This window comes from Hyla sarda, chromosome 3 (assembly GCF_029499605.1).
Source record: "Hyla sarda isolate aHylSar1 chromosome 3, aHylSar1.hap1, whole genome shotgun sequence".
Classification (NCBI taxonomy): domain Eukaryota; kingdom Metazoa; phylum Chordata; class Amphibia; order Anura; family Hylidae; genus Hyla; species Hyla sarda.
The window spans coordinates 342,950,641-342,974,555 of record NC_079191.1 but is presented as its reverse complement, the minus strand read 5'-3'; the positions used below and the strand labels follow the sequence as shown (position 1 = coordinate 342,974,555).

The 23,915-nt window shown below is 43.3% G+C and overlaps 1 protein-coding gene across 2 annotated transcripts in view; it reads right to left on the bottom strand.

The window, feature by feature from the left end:
- CRIM1 (cysteine rich transmembrane BMP regulator 1) overlaps window positions 1-23,915 on the bottom strand; it is a 769,789-nt gene that overhangs the window by 638,617 nt on the left and 107,257 nt on the right. For both annotated transcript variants that reach the window (XM_056567417.1, XM_056567416.1), the window contains exon 2: window positions 944-1,117. In XM_056567417.1, the coding sequence (XP_056423392.1) occupies window positions 944-1,117 (174 nt within the window). The remainder of the gene's footprint in view (window positions 1-943; window positions 1,118-23,915) is intronic.

The window sequence follows — 23,915 nt, the reverse complement described above, 5'->3', positions numbered from 1 at the left end:
AAAATAACATCTACAGCCTTTAAAGAAGTACAGTTCTTGGTGATTAAACATAAGCAGCGACCAGGACCATCCCAGCAAGCTGTTAACATTTCCTAATGTACTAATATCTCACCAAGATAGGTTAGCACTGTGTTTAAGGTCCCTTTAGCCAACAACTTTCCAATTGTAATGGAGACAAATATCTACAATATAAAGTGCTATAGACAATAGGAGACAGCCAAGAAGAAAAAAGGAAAAAAAACACAGGAACAAATTTGATTTTATTAGTGGACTGACAAGAACTTAAAGGGGTAGTCCAGTGGTGAAAAACTTATCCCCTATCCTAAGGATAGGGGATAAGTTTGAGATTGCGTGGGGTCCGACCGCTGGGGCCTCCTGCGATCTCTCTGTACAGGGCCCCGGCTCTCCAGCCAGATAGCGGGTGTCGACCTCCGCACGAAGCGGCGGCCGACACGCCCCCTCAATACATCTCAATGGCAGAGCCGGAGATTGCCGAAGGCAGCGCTTCGGCTCTGCCATTGAGTTGTATTGAGGGGGCGTGTCGGCCGCCGCTTCGTGCGGAGGTCAACACGCCCCCTTCCCGCGGGCTCTCGGGGCTCCGTCCAGGAGATCACAGGGGGCCCCAGCGGTCGGACCCCCCGATCTCAAACTTATCCCCTATCCTTAAGATAGGGGATAAGTTGTTCACCACTGGGTCATCACTGGACTACTCCTTTAAGAGCCAGCAGTAAATGTCTGAGAATGTTGACTACCTGACCATCTCTACATTACAATGGCAAATAAAAAAAACTGATAACCATCAACAATACAACAACATTAGACCCCAGGAGCCTGCATTTTATCAGCATATTGTTTACAAAACACAAGATCAGATGAAATGATACTGCTAGACGAATATTATCAGATGTACTTGGTACATGGCAGGTGCCATCTTGTTACTTACCTTCAATTCTTTTCAAGGCAGCCTGACATGACTCCTGGTTAGGGAATTCAAAGGGGCTGTTACAGGTCCGAATAGTGTCACATTCACATTTTCCATTGATGATGTTGCATCCTGTTATAAAGTTTTCATTGCAAGGTTCAAATCCATAGAGCTGACCATCATCCCAATTCTCATCTAGGATTTAAAGGGAAACATTTCATTTTTACAATGCTGGTTTAGGTCCATGCTTATAGTAATGTGCGTGCATTAATATGGTCACATCCTGCAGTATTTTAAATCTATACATATAAAAGGGCACTTGTCCATCCATGTCTCTACTAACGAGACAGGCAAAGCTCTACATTCTTTCAACGCTCATAAGTGGCAGCAAATGTGCAAAGATGTATAGGTACAGACTGTATTTAAATGGCCACTATCACCAAAACTATATTTTTAAAAATCAATAGAGCCATAGAAAATAAGTATCTCTCTAATACTATTTCATTATTTTTCTTCACAGTTTCCCTTAGAAAACTGCTCCTATAAAAGTGGCCACTAGAGGTCCTCATAAAACGTCCCCCACCTGTTGTTACCATGGTCTTTCCAACTGTGGTAACAGCAGCGTCTCAGTCGGAATACATGAAGTGAAAGCGGGGGCTTTATGAGCCTGGGTTGGCTCCCTGTGTGAGGATCTTCAAACACACAGAGAGCAGAGGAGAGCGGGCAGTGAGTGAGCTGCTGTGATTGGCTGAGAGGAGGCCACACCCCCCTCTGCAGCTTGAGTGAGAAAATGACAATGATTTAGTGCAGAGCTCCATCCATAGCATAGAGGAGAAGAAAGAGCAAGTGTGACAGCATGTACAGCCTTATACAGCAACATGTACCCCAGAAGTAAGGAGAGGGGGAAGGGGGGTGTTACAGTGTGCCAGCTCAGTAGTAAGGAGATGGCAAGATGAGTGGGGTTTGTTACAATGTGCACCTCAGTAGTAAAAAGATGTCATGAGGAGGAGGTTTGTTACAGTGTGCCAGCCCAGTAGTAAGGAGATTACAAGAGGAGGAGGTTTGTTACAGCGTGTCACCCCAGTAGTAAGGAGATTACATGAGCAGGGGGTTTGTTACAGTGTGTCACCCCAGTAGTATTGAGATTACATGAGGAGGAGGTTTGTTACAGTGTGTCACCCCAGTACTAAGGTGAGTACAAAAGGAGGAGGTTTGTTACAGTGCCACCCCAGTAGTAAGCAAGGGAAAGCTGGATGACATACATGTTGACAGCCATATTGCTTGTCAATTAGCTTTACTACATAGTAGAGGCCTGCATTGGGATTGAAATCCGGCAGGACCCAACCCAAAACATGCGGGCGGTCAGGCGCAAATTACACAATATACTGCACCACTATGGCAGCCTTAATATAAGTCTGAATCAGTGACTGTCTCACAGTGCTCCTCCCAGTCCTGTCTGCTCCCCATGCCACCACCGCACTGCCATTTTGTGGTGCGCTCAGCCTGCCCTGGAGGATTGTTTACTCTGTACTCCATCTTCTCCAGCTGACCTGGTAGGTCAGAGCTGCCACCAATGTTACTCACAATTCACACACACAGTGCGCTGTGCTGCGGCCTCGGCTGGGTATGTAAGTGACTGCATCCGTTAGTTATCCTCCCAGCCAGGGCCTCTGTCTGCACTGCTATTTACATAGGGGTAAGTGCCCTGCAAAGCATTGCACCCTAGCTTCTTCTACAGACCCTAGGGTGCAATGCTCTGCAGTCTGCACATACCCCCCATGTGTAAAGCAGTGTGCTGGAACATTCATATACTGGTGGGGGTATGTACAGAGCATTGCACCATTGTCTGTAGTAGACTATTATGCAATGCTCTGCATATACCCCCACCTGTATAGGAATGTACATGCACACACACATACAAATGTGGGGGTATGTGCAGACTGCAGGGTATTGCACCCTAGGTACTTCTATAGAGGGCGCTATGCTCTGCAGTCTGCACATACACACACTACTATGCATTGGGAATATGTGCAGAGCATTGCACCCTAGTGTCTGTACAATCCTATGTTAGCGGACGGGATTGGACAACAAATAATCGGGAGCAGGATTGAAAAACCAGTCCTGCGCAGAGCTCTACTACATAGTGTATAAGAAGAACAGCAGGAAAACTCCAGTAATCCTTTATCCTCTCTGTGTAACATGTGCAGCATAAAACCAGAGAGGAAAGCGTTACAGAGAAGAGTGCAGTGATTGGCTGACAGCTCAGTGACACACAGTGAGGGAGGAAGTTTAGTCATGTACAGTGAGGGCAAAAGAGGGACACACCCCCTGCCTGAGAGAAGAATGGTCAATGGTGTTTATTTTTGTTATTTTTCTAAACAGGCTTTGGGTATTGTGTTTAATTTTTTGCTATTTTTTCATAGTTTTCTATAAAAGTCTTGAAAACCACTATGGAGGTGGTGGTGGGGTTTATCAAAACCTGTGCAGAGGAAAAGCTGCCCAGTTGACCATAGTAACCAATCAGGGGTGAGTCGAGTGTGTCACAATCACATCAGCATGCTCAGCCCACTTCCAAACCTTACTGCACACACAGGGCTAGGGTGGGGAAGCCATGTGTGTCTGCTCATAGCAAAATGTGCAGCGTATTGGATCTGGAGAAAAGCAGAGGAGTTGGTTTATAGTTCCATTTTTTGTTTTTATTTATTCTACCATTGCCGCTTGGCAAGTTTGACAAAAGGTGCAAGGAAACCCCTTTGATAGTATAATAGCATATATATCCATTAATCTACCAATTCATGTGTGCTGGTGGTCAGGATGGAGTTAATCAGTCTATAGTTGGGGCACCACATTTCTATACAACAAGCTTACCCTATATTCTATGGATGTTGGCTCGAAAAATGTATAATTTATATACAAAATAAACTATATAAAATAGGAGAAAATATAATCTCCTCTTTCAATGTGGTCTGTGGTCTTTCAACTCACTTATGTGACATACACAATTTCCTGAAACCTATCACTGCTGAAAAGCACTCACTGTTTGTGTATGCCTCTGTAGTAAATTCCCTGCTTATGTGAACTCTCACTGGTCTGAATGTTACATCTGTAAGACGTGTTGCAAGTGAAAGCCCGAGACAGCAAAATCTAGGGAAATTAACAGAAAAGTCTACACTAACAAGTGAAAACATGTTGTATACAAGTGGAGTCTGTGTGACTAAAGACTGGAGAGTCCCAAGCACACTAACATCAAACAGCGCATTCAGGTTTAACACTTAACACAAATATAGATTTCCTAGATCACAATATAGCGTAAATATATAGATATGGAAAAATGCCTACTAGGAGCTCACTAGAGAGTTTGTCTGTGATTTTATGTAGTTAGCTGCAGGAAAAGTTATAACATAAAAGTCTCCTACTGCCCCAGCTCTGGTTGCCCCAGTCTCTTATGACTTGCCGCTCAAGCACGTGACCACTACAGCCGATTACAGGCCTCGGCTATGGTGCAAGCTAATAAAGGAGGTGATCGCTGGGGCCAGAGATCACCTCAGAGGAAAAAAAGAAAACCAGACCACTAGAGCATGAATGCTGGAGGTGCAGGGGGTTTAAACAAGTTCTGTCTGCTCTTCAATTTATAATATTCCCTGCAATTAGGCTAGGTTTCCACTTTTTATTTTTTCAAAAATGGCAATAAAAATGCCCGTTCAGCCGCATGGTGTTTTTTTTTTCTTTTGTGAAAAAACGCTGTGGCCAGATGTTCGCTGCAAATCAATAGGGAACTGCACAATATGCACTTGGCATTTTTCAGTTTGGCTTTTTTTATCCTTTTGGCGTTTTTCTGCTATTTTGGGCTCCATAGCAGTTTTCAAAAACGACCTCTTGTTGAGACTTTGCCATTTTTTGGGGGAAAATCTTGGCGTTTTCCTTCCATAAAAGTTTATGGGAGTGGAAAAAACGCCCAAAATAAACGCCAAGTGGGTTTTAACTTTGGTGGTTTTGGAAGTGTTTTTTATTCCTTTTTTGGACTTTAGTGATACAAAAAAGTCAAGGAGATACCTTTTTTATTAAGATTTCATAGAGTACCATTAAAAAAAACAAAAAAAAAAACACTAGTGCTGACAAAAAATTTTTATTTAACAAAATTTATCTTTAACAACATTTTTATAAATTTTTAATCCAGTATCAATTCATGTGGGCACTAAAAATGTAGCCGACAATAATAAAAATGTAGTGTGTGTGTTTAAAAAAAAAATTTAAGGTAGAAGTACTACTCCCAGCATGGAACACACTGTTCCGTGATGGGAGTAGTAGTACCTGTACTGATTGACAGATGGCCCGTGTCACTCCTGACACTCGTTGTGATCCTCCTGTATAATGCAGGGGTGTGGAAATAAAAAAAAAAACTACTTGTCCAAGGGACTAAAGCGGAACACAGTCTACTTGTCCCTCAAGAAAATCCACTTGTCCTGGTAGATGAAATAATTTCAACCAAGATAGTACGATCCCCCCCCCCCCCACTAGACCACCAGGGATGGATATAAGATTCCTTTAGTCACTGCTGACAGCGGTGGTCTAATGGGTTAATAGGTGATCACAGTATGCCGGGCTATTAGCGGAGGGAGAGCTGTAGATCCTCTTACACCCGAGACAAGACCAGATAAGTCTAGATGTAACTTTTTGATCACCTTATAAAAAATTTCTCATATGAAGTGACCAAAAATGAGCAATTCTGGACTATTATTTACATTTACACCGTTCATCGTACGGTTTAATTAACATTATATTTTAATAGTCTGGACATTTCCATATGCAGCGATACCACTTATGTTTATTTTTGTACATTATTTTTATCTAAAGAAAATTGGAAACTTTTATTAGGAAAGGGGCTTATTCACATATATATGCACTTTTTAAAATATTTTAATCACTATTTTTCAGTCTCAATAGGGACTTATGTGTTACTGGGGGGGGGGGTTCTGCTTCTCCAGTTTATATGGTGCATTTTGTGTCAGAAAATGCTGGAAGTTGCATTTAGTTACTAGATAACTACAACTCCCGGCATGCCCTGATACAGTCTATGGTTGTGTGGGTGTTGCAGCATGTTGCACTGTATAGTAGTCCAGTTAAGGTTATTATGTAACATGCTGGGAGTTGTAGTTTTGGTTTGTGTCAGCTGCAGAGCCATAGGATGTGTCAAGGAATACTGGGAATTGCAGTTAGTAACTACAACACCCAGCATGCCCTGATGCAGCCTATGGCTCTGCAGCTGACCCGAACCAAAACTACAACTCCCAGCATGTTACACTTTATAGTTCTACAGTTTAGGTTATGGTCCAACATGCTGGGAGTTGTAGTTTTGGTTCGGGCGTGTTTGCATATATACGTGGGGCTCTTGGTTGGCGGGTGAGTATGAAGGGGGGGATTCTGGGGGTGCAATTTAGTGCAGGTGCCACTAAAAATAAATAAAATTAGATGGCACAACTGCCCTAATGCCCGACGTGACAGTCCGCTCCTATACAAAACATTCATGCATACACATATCATACATGCACCAGCCACTGGCCCCATATCATACATACACACACACACACACACACCCCCGCCACTGCCCCCCCCCCCCCCCCCCACATCATACATTACATACACACACACACATCACACTTAGACATCATACATACATTATACATTACATACACATCACACACAGACATTATACACACATCATACATTACATACACATCACACACACAGACATCATACATACATTATACATTACATACACATCACACTTAGACATCATACATACATTATACATTACATACACATCACACACAGACATTATACACACATCATACATTACATACACATCACACACAGACATCATACATACATTATACATTACATACACATCACACATAGACAGACATCATACACACATCACACATACACTCACACCATACATATCCACCAGTGTTTCCCATCCAGGGTGCCTCCAGCTGTTGCAAAACTACAACTCCCAGCATGCCCAGGGCATGCTGGGAGTTGTAGTTTTGCAACAGCTGGAGGCACCCTGGTTGGGAAACACTGATATACACCATACATATGCACACATCACACTTAGACATCATACACACATTTTACATTACATACACATCACACACAGAGACATCATACACACATCATACATTACATACACATCACACACACAGACATCATACACACATCATACATTACATACACATCACACACACAGACATCATACACACATCATACATTACATACACATCACACACAGACAGACATCATACACACATCACATATACACTCACACCATACATATACACCAGTGTTTCCCAACCAGGGTGCCTCCAGCTGTTGCAAAACTACAACTCCCAGCATGTCCAGGGCATGCTGGGAGTTGTAGTTTTGCAACAGCTGGAGGCACCCTGGTTGGGAAACACTGATATACACCATACATATGCACACATCATACATACACCTGCCGCTGCCCCCCCATCATACGTTACATATGTATGGTGTGAGTGTATGTGTGATGTGTACACATACACTCACACCATACATATACAACCACCCTTCCTGTCGCCTGTATTCTCGGCCTCCTCACCTGAGCCGCCATGAGTGGACATCAGAGCTGTAGTCACCGCCGGTGTGAGGTGAGATTTCCGTCCTCCCCCTCCCCCCTGCTCTGTGTTGTCCCCGTGCAAACAAGCAACCTCCCCGTGGTGGATTAGGTCCTGTGGAGACAGATCAGGGGGAGGGGGAGGGGGGAGCTGTGTGCGGGGGATGGAGCTGTGCACGGAGCTGTCTACATCCTTTCTCTCACCCTGCGGTGTCTTCTGAGCTGCGTCCTCCATCCTCCGGGAGGGGAGATAAGGTTACTCTGCAGTCAGCTGGAGGCCGCCGCCCCCTCCATACACTCTGAGGGCCGGTGTGAGCTGCGTCCTCCATCCTCCGGGAGGGGAGATAAGGGGGGGCTCTGCAGTCAGCTGGAGGCCGCCGCCCCCTCCATACACTCAGAGCTGGTGTGAGGTGCAGACTTCCATCCGCTCCTGCGGCTCACGCCGACATTAAAGAAAAATAAGGGGGAAGTCTGTCTCTCCCTGCTAGCCCGATACAGGGCTAAATCTATAAACAATTCACCTGCCCGGCACCCAAAACTACTTGTCCCGGGCGTCGGGCGATAGAATTTCCACATCCCTGATAATGTATAGATGCGGTCGGTGCTCTTCTATGGTCCCCTGCACAGCCGTATATATATATATACACTACTATTCATATTTCCAGCAGAGAGCTGTGATTGGGCAGATGGTTCCAACCAATCTCTGTGGGTGTACTCGCTGCGATCTGTCTATTAATGAAGGTACTACAGCTCCCAACATGGAGCAGAGTGCGCTCCATGTTGGGAGCAGTAGTACCTGCAGTTAAGGACTGATCACAGCAGATGTCACTCCTGACACCCAGTGCGATCATCCTTCATCCCTGAGATGAGGAGCATCTTTCTCCTGCGCTCGCATCTCTGCTCTCGACTCTCGGCCACTCACCATTCATATTTCCCTCTGAGAGTGGGGATTGGCTGCCACCATCCAGCCGATCCCCACTCTGGGCGGAAAATATGAATGAGTGATGTTTTTGGCCAGATAACCTCTTTAAATTTCTTCAGTTCGTAGACTTTTAAATACATACCCAATACACACTGCCTTAAGGGATTTATACCTAGGTGCTTATAGAGCCGCTCTGCATCTCTGCTATATTATGGACGATCGCATCGGGTGTCAGGAGAGACACCCGGGGCAATCTGTCTATCATTACAGGAGCTACTACTCCCATCATGGTACAGTGTGTTCCATGCTGGGAGTAGAAGTACTACCTAAAAAATATAGAAAAAAAAGTGAATAACAAACACACACTACATTTTTATTATTGTCAGCTACATTTTTAGTCCCTTGCCCGCCCACATAAATTGATCCCTGTTTAAAAATTAATTAAAATTTCCTTATAAAAATATGTATTTTATTAAATGCTTTTTTTTTTCCATCCTTATTGCATTTTTTTTTTTGTACCCAACAAATTTAAAAAGGGGCATAAAGAATGCAATTTCCACTCAAAGGGGAAAACGCCAGATAAAACGCCTGGAAAAACGCCTGGAAAAACGCAGGGAAAATCTGTTGCAGCTTTTCTGGAGTTTTTGGTAAATAAAAAAAAAAAAAAAAAAAAACAAGTGGAAACCTTGCCTTTAGTTTTTGACTGAAAAAACAAAAAAAAAAAACTTTTGATGGCCTATCCACATTAAAGTGAATAGGAGCTGTGCCTATTCAGCTGTGCTGTGCACGAACCAGTTCCACTACTGCACAGTTTAGGAGCTCCTGTACATTCTTTATTACTGGTGCCTCAGCTGTGCAGATCAGCTGGTCGGCTCTGGATTGGCCATGGATAAGTTTTGGCCAGATCACCTCTTTAAATGTCTTCAGTCCGTAGATAACTGTTTTAAATACATACACAATACACAGGTGCTTATGCTTATATATTTGTTAGGGATTCTAAACAGCTAACAGCTATATACTTTCTTGCAAGGATTCTTGGTATAAGTTTGTGGTCGAGATACATGCGCTGCAGATTTAGGGTATACAGTGGTCCCTCAAGTTACAATATTAATTGGTTCCAGGGTGACCATTGTATGTTGAAACCATGGGAAGTTTAGATCATAACTCTATGGAAACCTGGTAATTGGTTCTGAAGCCACCAAAATGTCATCCAAAAATAAGAAAAAGTGAGGATTAAAGAAAAATAAGTAGATAACTAATACAGATAAAGCAAGTAATTCCATATAAAAGTAAGAAAGATCTGCTGGAAGCAGCTAACCCTGGCACAGGTAAAGAGCAGTACAGAACATGTAGTACCGCCCTGTACTGTAGGGGGCACTACCAGACAGCCAGTCAGTGCATACACTTCAGTAATAAAAGTGTTTTACCAGTAAAATGCCCATTCTGATTTGTCAGTTCTTCCAGCCATTGACATTTCACAGATCTGGACTGTCTGTACACAGTCTGGTTTCAAGTTACAATTGTGCAGGAAAGACCATTGTATGTTGAAACTATTGTATATTGAGGCCATTGTAAGTTGAGGGATCACTGTATACTCACATGTATCTTCTTTCAGCTGTCAGATATTCAGCAATGTCCACAGCCCCTAGAACTACACATTCACAAGTTGGGAAAGCCTTGAAAAGACTTGCCCACTGACAGGCATTCCTTTAAAATCAGCTCACACTGGACTTGTTTAGTCCATTTTATACAGGAACCTGTTTATGCATCAAGCACTAAACCCCCATTTCAATCTTTGATAAGTCAGTAAAGCTTCCTTTCAGGCTGCTGTAACAGTTGCGTGACATGCCTGTATGAAGGCTCAGCACCTTGATAACAACCATTACCCAGAGCAGACATTCCACATCAAGATCTCTGTGTCAAATTCCTGTCTTTCCACATGACTGGAAAGTATAAAAAAAATCCCAACTAACCAGTACTGGCACTGGTCCAGACTCTCTTCCTGAAGCAATAGAAGAAAGAGGCCTAGCTGGCTTTTACTTCCCCTATCAGACCCACGTCAGTCTCAGGATTTTCCTCCACACATGACCTCCTACAGTTCTTCCAGTACTATGTAAAGAATAGATGGATCAAAGAGATGCATTTCTCACTGTCAAAGTCATTTTTAAGATGGCTTACTAGTATACTACTATACAGTAGTCAAATGACTACCAATACTAACAAATAATTTAAATGGTGCCAATATATTCTGGAGTATTTTACAATTGGGAAGCAGTAAACATATGTAGCATTCTGAAAATGACAGAAAAGGTGATAAAAAGACTAGAGGCTCCTTTACAGGTTTCTAAACTGCATGAAAAACAACATTTTACGTGCATTTTTAGTGGTGCTGGTTTGTGCCATTTTATACATGTATTTTCCTGGTATATTTCAAGTTCTATAGAGGAAGCGAAGAGGAAAATTATATTGCTCAATTTCGGACAACTGACTGATGCCAAAAATGAAACAGACAAACTAAGACAATGTGCCTCATATACTAAGGGGAGATTTATCAAAACCTGTGCAGAGGAAAAGTGGTCCAGCTGCACATAGTAACCAATCAGATCGCTTCTTTCATTTCTCCCAGGCTTGCTTCTTCCCAAAAATGAAAGAAGCGATCTGATTGGTTTCTATAGGCAACACAACAACTTTTCCTCTGGACAGGTTTTGATAAATCTCCCTACCCAACTAACTTGAAACAGAGAAAAGGGGCATGTCTCAAAAAAATCCTACATTTAAAAAAACTACAAATCTACTAAATGTTCATGGTGGATTTGATAACCCCATGGGGGAATTGCCAAATACAAGATACAATAGTAAATACCATGGAAAAATACCCACCAAGAAAACTACACTCTACTCTCAGTAAATGAGGGCCTTTGCATGTGAATTAAGCACAAGAGTGGCTTTGCAGGCTATGATTTTCTGAAGTCGAAGATTTTTCCAGGATACCAGGAAAAGAATGTATAGTTATTGAATCTAACTAATTTATTGAACTAATGCATTTTGGGTCTTCCAGACCCTGATGCCATGACTAAGGCTCAGCATAACCCAAAACATATTGGGGGACATTTATCAATGTTTGCTGATGTATTCCTTTTTTAGTTATTTTTTTCTTACAATTTTTTTTACTTACCGTATATACTCGAGTATAAGCCGAGTTTTTCAGCACGATTTTTCGTGCTGAAAACACCCCCCTCGGCTTATACTCGAGTGAACTCCCCCACCCGCAGTGGTCTTCAACCTGCGGACTTCCAGAGGTTTCAAAACTACAACTCCCAGCAAGCCCGGGCAGCCATCGGCTGTCCGGGCTTGCTGGGAGTTGTAGTTTTGAAACCTCCGGAGGTCCGCAGGTTGAAGACCACTGCGGCCTTCAACATCATCCAGCCCCCTCTCACCCCCTTTAGTTCTGAGTACTCACCTCCGCTCGGCGCTGGTCCGGTGCTGCAGGACTGTCCGGTGAGGAGGTGGTCCGGTGGGATAGTGGTTCCGGGCTGCTATCTTCACCGGGGGCGCCTCTTCTAAGCGCTTCGGGCCCGGCCTCAGAATAGTCACGTTGCCTTGACAACGACGCAGAGGTGCGTTCATTGCCAACGTACTTCTGCGTCGTTGTCAAGGCAACGCCTCTATTCCGGGCCGGAAGCGCGGAGAAGAGGCGCCCCCGGTGAAGATAGCAGCCCGGAACCACTATCCCACCGGACCACCTCCTCACCGGACAGCCCTGCAGGACCGGACCAGCGCCGAGCGGAGGTGAGTACTCAGAACTAAAGGGGGTGAGAGGGGGCTGGATGATGTTGAAGGCCGCAGTGGTCTTCAACCTGCGGACCTCCGGAGGTTTCAAAACTACAACTCCCAGCAAGCCCGGACAGCCGATGGCTGCCCGGGCTTGCTGGGAGTTGTAGTTTTGAAACCTCTGGAGGTCCGCAGGTTGAAGACCACTGAGGGCGAATGATGAGAAGAGGATGATGAAGGGGGGGTGTGGGGATGATGAAGGGGGGGGGTGGGGATGATGAAGGGGGGTGGGGATGATGACAAGGGGATGATGAAGGGGGGGTGTGGGATGATTACAAGGAGATGATGAAGGGGGGATGTGTGGGATGATAAGGGGATGATGAAGGGGGGATGTGCGGGATGATAAGGGGATGATGAAGGGGGAATGTGTGGGATGATGACAAGGGGATGATGAAGGGGGGATGTGTGGGATGATAAGGGGATGATGAAGGGGGGATGTGTGGGATGATGACAAGGGGATGATGAAGGGGGGATGTGTGGGATGATAAGGGGATGATGAAGGGGGGATGTGTGGGATGATGACAAGGGGATGATGATGAGGATGTTAATGACGGGTCTGGATGATGACAGGGGGGATGAGGTATTTCCCACCCTAGGCTTATACTCGAGTCAATAACTTTTCCTGGGATTTTGGGTTGAAATTAGGGGTCTCGGCTTATACTCGGGTCGGCTTATACTCGAGTATATACGGTATGTGTGACTTATTTATCAACTGCTTTCAGCCTGTTGATAAATTTCTTTCACTTCAGCAAATTATTTTTTTTTGCTTTGGTGGTGAATTTTTTGCTCCATGTCCAAGCTAGAGTAAATTTAGTAGCTTTTTACATGTAATGCGACTTTTTTGCGACTTTCGCACTTGATAAATCTCTGACCACTGCATGTCAAAAATCACATTTTGCTTTGGTAAGCAAGATTTTAGTTTTTTGCTTAGGACACTGCACAATCAAAAAGTTACAGAAAAAAAAGAGTAGTCGCAAGTGCAACTTTTTTGCTACAATTTTAAGCAAAAAAAAACCTACTAAATGCTTTGATAAATGTTCCTCATTGGAGTTTCTTGCTTTGTTATGTTAGATATCTGGTGCAATAATTATTCATCCTTTTAATTCCTGGACATTCCTTTCCTGGTGTCCATGGGACCTACACTGGAGGAGCTGTCTGTGAGTACAAGCACAGGTGCAGCCTACAGAGGCTGGAGCTTATAGTCTTGTTGTTTATTAGATTTTTCAGAAAGATAAAATCATATTATACAAAGTAATTTATCAAATGTTTACATGCAGTAATTTTTGATAACCAATGTATTTGAAATGAAACTGACAGGCTGCTTACCTGCACTAAACCCAATATACTGGGTTATAGTGTGAGTGAGCAGCATCAAAATGCGAGGTCACTTACTTGAATTAACCCCTTAAAGGGGTACTCTGGTGCTTAGACATCTCATTCCCTATCCAAAGGATAGGGGATAAGATGCCTGATCGCGGGAGTCCCTCAGCTGGGCACCCCAGTGATCTTGCACGCGGCACCCCGTTTGTAATCAGTCCCCGGAGCGTGTTCGCTCCGGGTCTGATTACCGGCGACCACAGGGCCGACGGCGTGTGACGTCACGCCTCCGCCCCGGTGTTACATCACGCTCCGCCCCTCAATGCAAGCCTACGGGAGGGGGCGTGATAGTTGTCACACCCCCTCCCATAGACTTGCATTGAGGTGCGGAGCGTGAGGTCACACGGGGGCGGAGGCGTGGCGTCACACGCCGCCAGCCCCGTGATCGACAGTAATCAGACCCGGAGCGAACACGCTCCGGGGACTGATAAACTGGGTGCCGCGTGCAAGATCACTGGGGTCCCCAGCGGAGGGACTCCCGCGATCAGGCATCTTATCCCCTATCCTTTTCATAGGGGATAAGATGTCTAAGCACCGGAGAACCGCTTTAAGGACCAGTCCCATTTTGGCCTTAAGGACGAGACAAATTATATTTTTGCATTTTCGTTTTTTTCCTCCTCGCCTTCTAAAAATCATTTCCATCCACAGACCTATATGAGGGCTTGTTTTTTACGTCACCAATTGTACTTTGTAATTTCTCATCACTTATTTTACCATAAAATGGACGGCTTAACCAAACAAATATTATTTATGCGGGAAAATTGAAAAGAAAACCGAAATTTAGCTAATTTTTGAATGTTTTGTTTTCAAGCTGTACACTTTCCGGTAAAAATGACATGTTTTCTTTATTCTGCGGGTCAATACGATTAACATGATATCCATGTTATATGCTATTCTATAATTGTACCACTTAAAAAAAATCTCAAACTATTTTAACAAAATTAAAATATTTGAAATTGCCCTATTTTGACCACCTATAACTTTCTCATTTTTGCGTATATGGGGCGATATGAGGGCTCATCTTTTGCGCCATGATCTGCAGTACCACTTTTGCTTAGGTTTTACTTTTTATAATTTTTTTTTAAAATAAAATGTGACAAAAAACTGCAATTTTGGACTTCTTTTTTTACGTTTACGCCGTTCACCGTACGGGATAATTAACAATATATTTTAATAGTTCAGACTTTTACGCACACTGCGATACCAAAATATGTGTATTAATTTTTTTTACGCTTTTCTGGGGGTAAAATGGGAAAACAGATGTTTTACTTTTATTGGGGGAGGGGATTTTTCAAATTTTTTTTTACATTATTTTACTTTATTTTTTTACTTTATTTTTTACACTTTTTATGTCCCCATAGGGGACTATTCATAGCAATCATTTAGTTGCTAATACTGGTCAGTGCTTTACATAGGACGTAGCACTGATCAGTATTATCAGTGATCTTCTGCTATGGTCTGCTCGATCTCAGACCAGAGCAGAATACCCCAGGAGACGTCTGGAGCCAGGTGAGGGGACCTCCGGCCACCATGTTGGATGATCTGATCCCCGCGGCAGCACTGCGGGCGATCCGATCATCCATTCAAAGTACCGCACTGCTGCAGATGCCGTGATCTGTATTGATCACAGCATCTGAGGGGTTAATTGTGGACATTCACGCGACCGCGGATGTCCGCCATTACCGAATGGTCCCTGGCTGCTGATAGCAGCTGGGACCTGCCGCACATGACGCAAGCACCGCTCCGATGCTCGCGATCATGGAGGCGCTTGAATGTACGTCATGGTGCGTTAAGTACCACGTCACCATGACGAACATTTACGTCCATTGTCGTTAAAGGAGTACTGCAGCCTAATGCAACTTATCCCCTACCCGCATGACGCTGCGGCAGCCACGTGGCAACTCCTTTTCAGACATATGCACACATGGTTATCGATGCAGCATCTTGGCTAACTGTTGGCCAAATGCCCATGTGTTCTCAATGGCACCAGCTTATCCCTACCTAAACAAGGGTCAGGCAGTAAAAATCTGGCATGTCCGACCCTTTGCTGCACAAACATCAACTGTTGTTGGAGAGTTGGGAGAGTGCCATACACCTTCGCTGGAACAGCAGGCAGCATCCAGTTCTGCCAACTCAACAGAGCAGCTCCCCATTCTGGCTCATTGAGTCTAAAATGTCGTCCATAGGTACTAACAAAAGCAGATTATGATTAAAGCCCCAGGGATGCGGCTCTGCATGTACACCCTCTGATACTACATCACAAACGTAAATATGAGAAGTAATAGAACAAATATACACATGGCATGTTTACTATCAAGATGTTTCTCGGCAGCGTTTCGGCAGTGTGGATGCATTTTAGCTTTAACCCCTTAAGGACCAGGCACGTATGAGTACATCCGTGGGAATTTTGGTCCCTGCCGCGCGCCGGGCGGGGACCGAACGGGGGTGACTGGTGATATCGATCAGCAGTCACCCCGCGCAAATGCCCAGGGGGGTCATCACACTTGCAATTTGCGACAATTCCGGGTCATATGGGTATATGGTGACCCGGTATATAACAGGGATTGCGTTTGTCCAAGACACCCACGATCCCCCTGAACTGATAGGAGTGAGGTGGCAGGGGTGCCACCCCTCCTATCCCTGCTATTGGTGGTCTAGACGCGACCACCAATAGCAGATCGGGGGGGGGGGGGGGCTTTACTTTCGGTTTCCCCCTTCTGCCCACCCACAATAGGCGGGGCAGAAAGGGGAACCGACGTCCGCTTACCCCGTGGGCGAGGCTGCGGATGACCATCGGTGGAGGAAATCTGAGTCCGGCGATGTCATGCGGCAGGCTCCCTCGGTCTCTAAACTGTAACCCTTCAAATGTTGCAAAACTACAACTGCCAGCATGCCCAGACAGCTGTTTGGGCATGCAGGGATTTGTAGTTTTGCAACAGCTGGAGAGCCCCAGTTTGGAGATCACTGGCAGTGATCTCTAACTGTGGCCCTTCAGATGTTGCAAAACTGCAACTCCTAGCATGCCCAAACAGCAGTTTGCTGTCTGGGCATGCTGGGAGTTGTAGTTGCGTACCTCCAGCTGTTGCATAACTATATCTCCCAGCATGCCCTTTGGCGATCAGTACATGCTGGGAGTTATAGTTTTGCAACAGCAGGAGGCACACTGGCTGGTAAATACAGAGTTAGGTAACAGAACCTAACTGAAGGTTTTCCAACCAGTGTGCCTCCAGCTGTTGCAAAAGTACAACTCCCAGCATGCACTGTCTGTCAGTGCATGCTGGGAGTTGTAGTTTTGAAACAGCTGGAGGTTTGCCCCCCCATGTGAACGTACAGGGTACATTCAAACGGGCAGGTTTACAGTAAGTTTCCTGCTTCAAGTATGAGCTGCGGCAAATTTTTCGCCGAAGCGCATACTCCTAGCGGTAAGCTTACTGTAAACCTCCGCTAGTGGGAACGTACCCTAAAAACACTACACTATACTAACACATAATAAAGGGTAAAACACTACATATACACCCCCTTACACTGTCCCCCCAATAAAAATGAAAAATGTATTGTACGCCAGTGTTTCCAAAACGGAGCCTCCAGCTGGGAGTTTAGCAACAGCTGGAGGCACCCTGTTTGGGAATCACTGGCGTAGAACACCGCTATGTCCTCCCCTATGCAATCCCTAATTTAGTCCTCAAATGCGCATGGAGCTCTCTCACTTCGGAGCCCTGTCGTATTTCAAGGAAACAGTTTAGGGCCACATATGGGGTATTCCCGTAATCGGGAGAAATTGCATTACACATTTTGGGGGCTTTTTCTCCTTTTACCCCTTATGAAAAAGAAAAGTTGGGGTCTACACCAGCCTGTTAGTGTAAAAAAAATATAATTTTACACTGACATGCTGGTGTTGCCCCATACTTTTTATTTTCACAAGAGGTAAATGGAAAAAAAGACCCCCAAAATTTGTTACGCAATTTCTCCTGAGTACGGAAATACCCCATGTGTGAGCGTAAAATGCTCGGGGGGTGCACAACAAGGCTCAGGAATGAGAGCGCACCATGTACATTTCAGGCCTAAATTGGTGATTTGCACAGGGGTGGCTGATTTTAAAGCGGTTCTGACAAACGCAAAAAAATAAATACCCACATGTGACCCCATTTTGGAAACTACACGCCTCACGGAATGTAACAAGGTGTATAGTGCAAAACTCCCTCTGTAGCCGTGCATCCCCTCCCCTATTTTCACAGGAGGTGGTTTGGATCGTTAGTGGATCCAACATGTCACCCAGCCTGAGGTGGGTGAGTGTTTAGGGACCCATCCGATAAGAGGCCACCTCCGCGTGGTGGATGGGGGACACGTTTTGATCAAAAAGTGCGCTAAGAGCCTCCATTTTGTTGACCAAGTGTGCTGCTGCCATTTTCTTTTTTTACATGTTTTGTACTTGCCACAGCAGCGTGCGCCCGTGTATTGGGTATAGGTGCTGGCTACATTTTCAGTTTTTTTTCTTTAAGGTGTATAGTGCGCCTTAACACCCACAGGTGTTTGATTAATTTTAATTAAAGTTGGATGGGAAAATGAAATAAAAAACATTTTTTTCAATAAAATGCTGGTGTTACCCTAAATTTTTCATTTTCACAAGGGAAAATAGGAAAAAAAGCCTCCCAAATTTGTAGCCCCATTTCTTCTGAGTAAGAACATACCCCATATGTGGATATAAAGTCCTCTGTGGGCGACTACAATGCTCAGAAGAGAAGGAGCGCCATTGGGATTTTGAAGAGAATATTTGTCCGGAATTTAAGGCCACATGTGTTAACAAAGCCCCCATGGTACCAGAACAGTGGACCCCCCCAACATGTGACCCCATTTTGGAAACTACACCCCTCACCTAATGTAATAAGGGGTACTGTGAGCATTTACGCCCCACAGGGGTTTTTGGAACATTGGTCTGTGAAAATGAAAATTTTTATTTTTCATTTGCTCAGCCCACTGTTCCAAAGATCTGTCAAACACTAGTGGGGTGTAAATGCTCACTGTACCCCTTATTAAATTCTGTGAGGGGTGTAGTTTCCAAAATGGGGTCACATGTGGGGGGGTCCACTGTTCTAGCACCACGGGGGGCTTTGTAAACGCACATGGCCCCTGACTTCCATTCCAAACAAATTCACTCTTCAAAAGCTCAATGGCGCTCCTCCTCTTCTGAGCATTGTAGTTCGGCCGCAGAGCACTTGACGTCCACACATGGGGTATGTCCATACTCAGAAGAAATGGCATTACAAATTTTGGAGGTAATTTTCTCCTATTGCCCCTTGTAAAAATGAGAAATTTGGGGGGAAATAAACAGCCTTTTAGTGAATTTTTTTTTCATTTACACATCCAACTTTAACAAAAAGTCGTGAAATACCTGTGAGGTGTTAAGGCTCACTGTACCCCTTGTTTCGTTCCTTGAGGGGTGTAGTTTCCAAAATAGTATGCCATGTGGGTATTTTTGCTGTTCTGGCACCATAGGGGCTTCCTAAATGCGACATGCCCCCCAAAACCATTTCAGCAAAATTTGCTTTCCAAAAGCCAAATGTGACTCTTTCTCTTCTGAGCATTGTAGTTCGCCCGCAGAGCATTTTACATCCTAACAATGGGTATTTCCATACTCAGAAGAGATGGGGTTACAAATTTTGGGGGGCATTTTCTCCCATTACCCTTTATAAAAATGGTAAATTTGGGGAAAAAACTGCACTTTTGTGAAAAAAAATTGTTTTTCATTTACACATCCGACTTTAACGAAAAGTCGTCAAACACCTGTGTGGTTTAAAGGCTCACTGGACCCCATGTTACGTGCCTTGAGTGGTGTAGTTTCCAAAATGGTATGCCATGTGGGGGGTTTTCTGCTTTTCTGGCACCATAGGGGCTTCCTAAATGTGACATGCAACCCAAAAACCATTTCAGCAAAATTCACTTTCCAAAATCCCATTGTCGCTCCTTCCCTTCTGAGCCATCTACTGCGCCTGCCGAACACTTGACATACACATTTGAGGTATTTTCTTATTCGAGAGAAATTGGGTTACACATTTTAGGAAGATTTCTCTCCTTATACCCCTTGTAAAAATTCAATAACTGGGTCTACAAGAACACGCCAGTGTAAAAAATGAAGATTTTGAATTTTTTCCTTCAATTTGCTGCTATTCCTGTGAAACATCTAAAGGGTTAACAAACCTTTTAAATGTCATTTTGAATACTTTGAGTGTTGCAGTTTTTATAATGGGGTAATTTATGTGGTATTTCTAATAAGAAAGCCCTTCAATTCCACTTGAACTGGTCCATGAAAAATTCTGATTTTGAAAATTTTTTGAAAAATTGGAAAATTGCTGCTGAACTTTGAAGCCCTCTGATGTTGTCCAAAAGTAAAAACATGTCAACTTTATGATGCAAACAAAGTAGACATACTGTATTTGTGAATCAAAATATAATTTATTTAGAATGTCTATTTTCCTTACAAGCAGAGAGCTTCAAAGTTAGAAATATGCATCATTTTCAATTTTTTCATCAAATTTTGGAATTTTTCTCCAAGAAACGATGCAAGTATCGACAACATTTTACCACTAACATAAAGTAGAATATGTCACGAAAAAACATTCTCGGAATCAGAATGATAGGTAAAAGCATCCCAGAGTTATTAATGCTTAAAGTGAAAGTGGTCAGATGTGCAAAAAACGCTCTGGTCCTACAGTGAAAATTGTCCTGGTTCTTAAGGGGTTATGCTCCTTACATTATACATCATTGCCTAAATTCATTTCACAAATAAGCATTTACAAATTACACTGTGTTTTCTAATTGTTGCTAAAATTCACTTTGGCAAAGGATTAACAAATGGGAAGTGAGAGCTGGCATCACTCTACGGCCTTGGAATAAAAACTTTGTTACATTGTTCATTAAAGAAATATTTAGGGAGAAAAATACCAAATACTCCAGCTGTTTATAAAGGAGCCACACTGCTTTAATAAAATGCCTGCAGCTAGATAATGCTGTGTTTGAGGTGCATTGCTCAGACACACAGCTACACTACATACAGAGCAGCATTAAGCTGCAATCTTTTATTGTCTTCCTCTGTACTGAAAGAATCTGTTTAGGTTTGCACTAGCTTCAAAGGGATTAAAAGAGCATGTTTGAGTCTCATTCCTCCTAGATCGAGGCATACTTTCCCTAGGGAAATTTTTATAGTGATGAAGACTAAAAATACAAGACTGGATCAACGTGTCTACAGGAATCACAGTCAAATGGTCAACATGATGCACAAAAAAACATTAAAGGATTTATATTACCAAGTGGTTTATACACTGCTCAAAAAAATAAAAAATAAAAGGGAACACTTAAACACAATGTCAATCACACTTCTGTGAAATCACACTGTCCACTCAGGAAGCAACACTGATTGACAATCAATTTCACATGCTGTTGTGCAAATGGACCAGACAACAGGTGGAAATTATAGTCAATTAGCAAGACACCCCCAATAAAGGAGTGGTTCTGCAGGTGGTGACCACAGACCAGTTCTCAGTTCCTATGCTCCCTGGCTGATTTTTTAGTCACTTTTGTATGCTGGCAGGGCTTTCAGTTTAGTGGTAGCATGAGACAGAGTCTACAACCCACACAAGTGGCTCAGGAAGTGCAGCTCATCCAGGATGGCACATCAATGCGAGCTGTGGCAAGAAGGTTTGCTGTGTCTGACAGGGTAGTGTCCAGAGCATGGCGGCGCTACCAGGAGACAGGCCAGTACATCATGAGATGTGGAGAAAGTTGTAGGACGGCAACAACCCAGCAGCAGGACCTCTACCTCCACCTTTGTGCAAGGAGGAGCAGGAGGAGCACTGGCAGAGCCCTGCACATCTGGGACATCATGTCTCGCTCCATCCACCAACGCCACGTTGCACCACAGACTGTCCAGGAGTTGGTTGATGCTTTAGTCCAGGTCTCATCAGGAGCATGCCCAGGCATTGTAGGGAGGTCATACAGGCACGTGGAGGTCACACACACTACTGAGCCTCATTTTGACTTGTTTTAAGGACATTACATTAAATTTGGATCAGCCTGTAGTGTGGTTTTCCACTTGATTTTGAGTGTGACTCAATATCCAGACCTCCATGGGTTGATAAATTTGATTTCCATTGATAATTTTTGTGTGATTTTGATGTCAGCACATTCAACTATGTAAAAGACAAAAGTATTTCATACAATTAGTTCATTCATTCAGATCTAGGATGTGTTATCTTAGTGTCACCTTTATTATTTTTGAGCAGTGTATTATCACATCCCCACTGTAAGATTTCCCATGAAAACAAGAAATGTGTTTATCTATTCCTCACAGTTTGCACATTTGGTCTAGTTAGACAGGCTGACAGACATGTAAATTATGTCCTGTTTTTATGCACCTTACAGATGCTGCACGACTATAGTCCCATAGTCAAGTACTATGGAGAAATAGTAGGAGAAATATTCCCCCTTAGGGAAAAAATAAGTGGGAGCTTCTCTTTGTTATTCTCACTCCTGCCAGTCAGTTCTGTCGGGTGATCTAACCTGAATGTGATCGTGAAGTCTCTGCATTCTCTTTAATAAACCACCTAAGGGATTAAGTATGTTATGCAGAGACATTTTCAGTAAAATAGCAAACCAGTTACTGTTTTCTCCACAATCAGGGAAATAAATCTACTGGTGAAGACAGTATTTTTCAACCCTATAATGTCTCCTTTATAAGTGAAGATGCCGTGAGCAAAACAAAGCTTTTTTTTCTCCTTTGCAGCTATAGTACGTAGGCAATAAACTATTTAGACTACTAGAATTGTGGCTGGATGTGACAAACTAGCCATTAACATAAACAGACTTATGAGCCACAGATGTCTTAAAGGATTTATCTTCTTCAGACAATCCTTTTGAAGAGGGACAAGTGGCCTTGTGGAGGACCAGATTTGCTACTAGTTTAGTAGTTGTAGGTAATGCCGCCACTCATACAAGTGTTTTCTATAGGGATCTGTCAATTGCAATTTATGCTTCAACCTGCTGACACTGTTACATAGCCGTTAGGGTGAGGAGATGCATGCTACCTTGTGTGTTCCTCTCTGTTCTTTTTATATCGTAGAAAAGTGCTTTTATTGCACCTGTATTGCAATGCAAGTCAATGGGAGTTCAGGCAAACCAGTATATCACTTGCTTTAACAGAAAACTGTGGAGTAGCCTGAATTCAGCACTGCAATCCAGTTGAGAAAATGAAAGGAGAGGTATCCTTTAACACAGGAGAATATAATGAAAATTTCTTTAAAGGGGTACTCTGGCAGAAAACTTTTTTCTGGTGCCTTTCAATTTTGCACCTAAAAAACCATGAGGGCTTTTTTTTTTGCACCACCAATTCTACTTTGTAATTACATCAGTCATTTTATCCAAAAATCTACAGCGAAACGGGAAAAAAATTATACTTTCTTTTTTCTGTAGGTCCCTACACATAAATTGATACCCACTTATATAGGTTTGATTTTGTCACACTTCTGGAAAATATAACTACATGCACAAAAATTTATACATATAAAATTGTCCTCTTCTGACCCATATAACTTTTTATTTTTTTGCGTACAGGGTGGTATGAGGGCTAATTTTTTGCGCCGTGATCTGAAGTTTTTATCAGTACCATTTCTGTTTTGATCGGACTTTTTGATTGCTTTTTATTCATTGTTTTATGGTATAAAAAGTGATGAAAAATATGCTATTTTGGGCTTTAGATTTTTTTTTGTGTGTACGCCATTGACCATGCGGTTTAATTAGTTATATATTTTTCTAGTTCGGACATTTAGGCATGCGGCAATACCACATGTTTATTTTTATTATGTTTATATATTTTTTATATGGAATTTGGAAAAAGGGGGTGATTTAAAACTTTTCATAAGGAAGGGGTTAAACTTAAAAATTTTTTTTTTTTTACACTTTAGTCCACTTAGGGGACTTTTAGGAGGAATCATTTGATTCCTCATACAGATCAATGTTGTTCCATAGAACCAAATTGATCTGTGTGCTCTGCGCAAGATTGATAAAGCCTGGTCCTGCCAGGCTTTATCATTCTGAGTGCAGGAGTCGGCACTACAGGAGAGGTAACCCCTCAGGCTACCTTAGCAGTGGACCACCCCCTGGGATCCACCCCACTGGACCACCAGGGACTGGATAAAGGCACCTTTAAACGCCGCTGTCAACTTTGACAGCGGCGA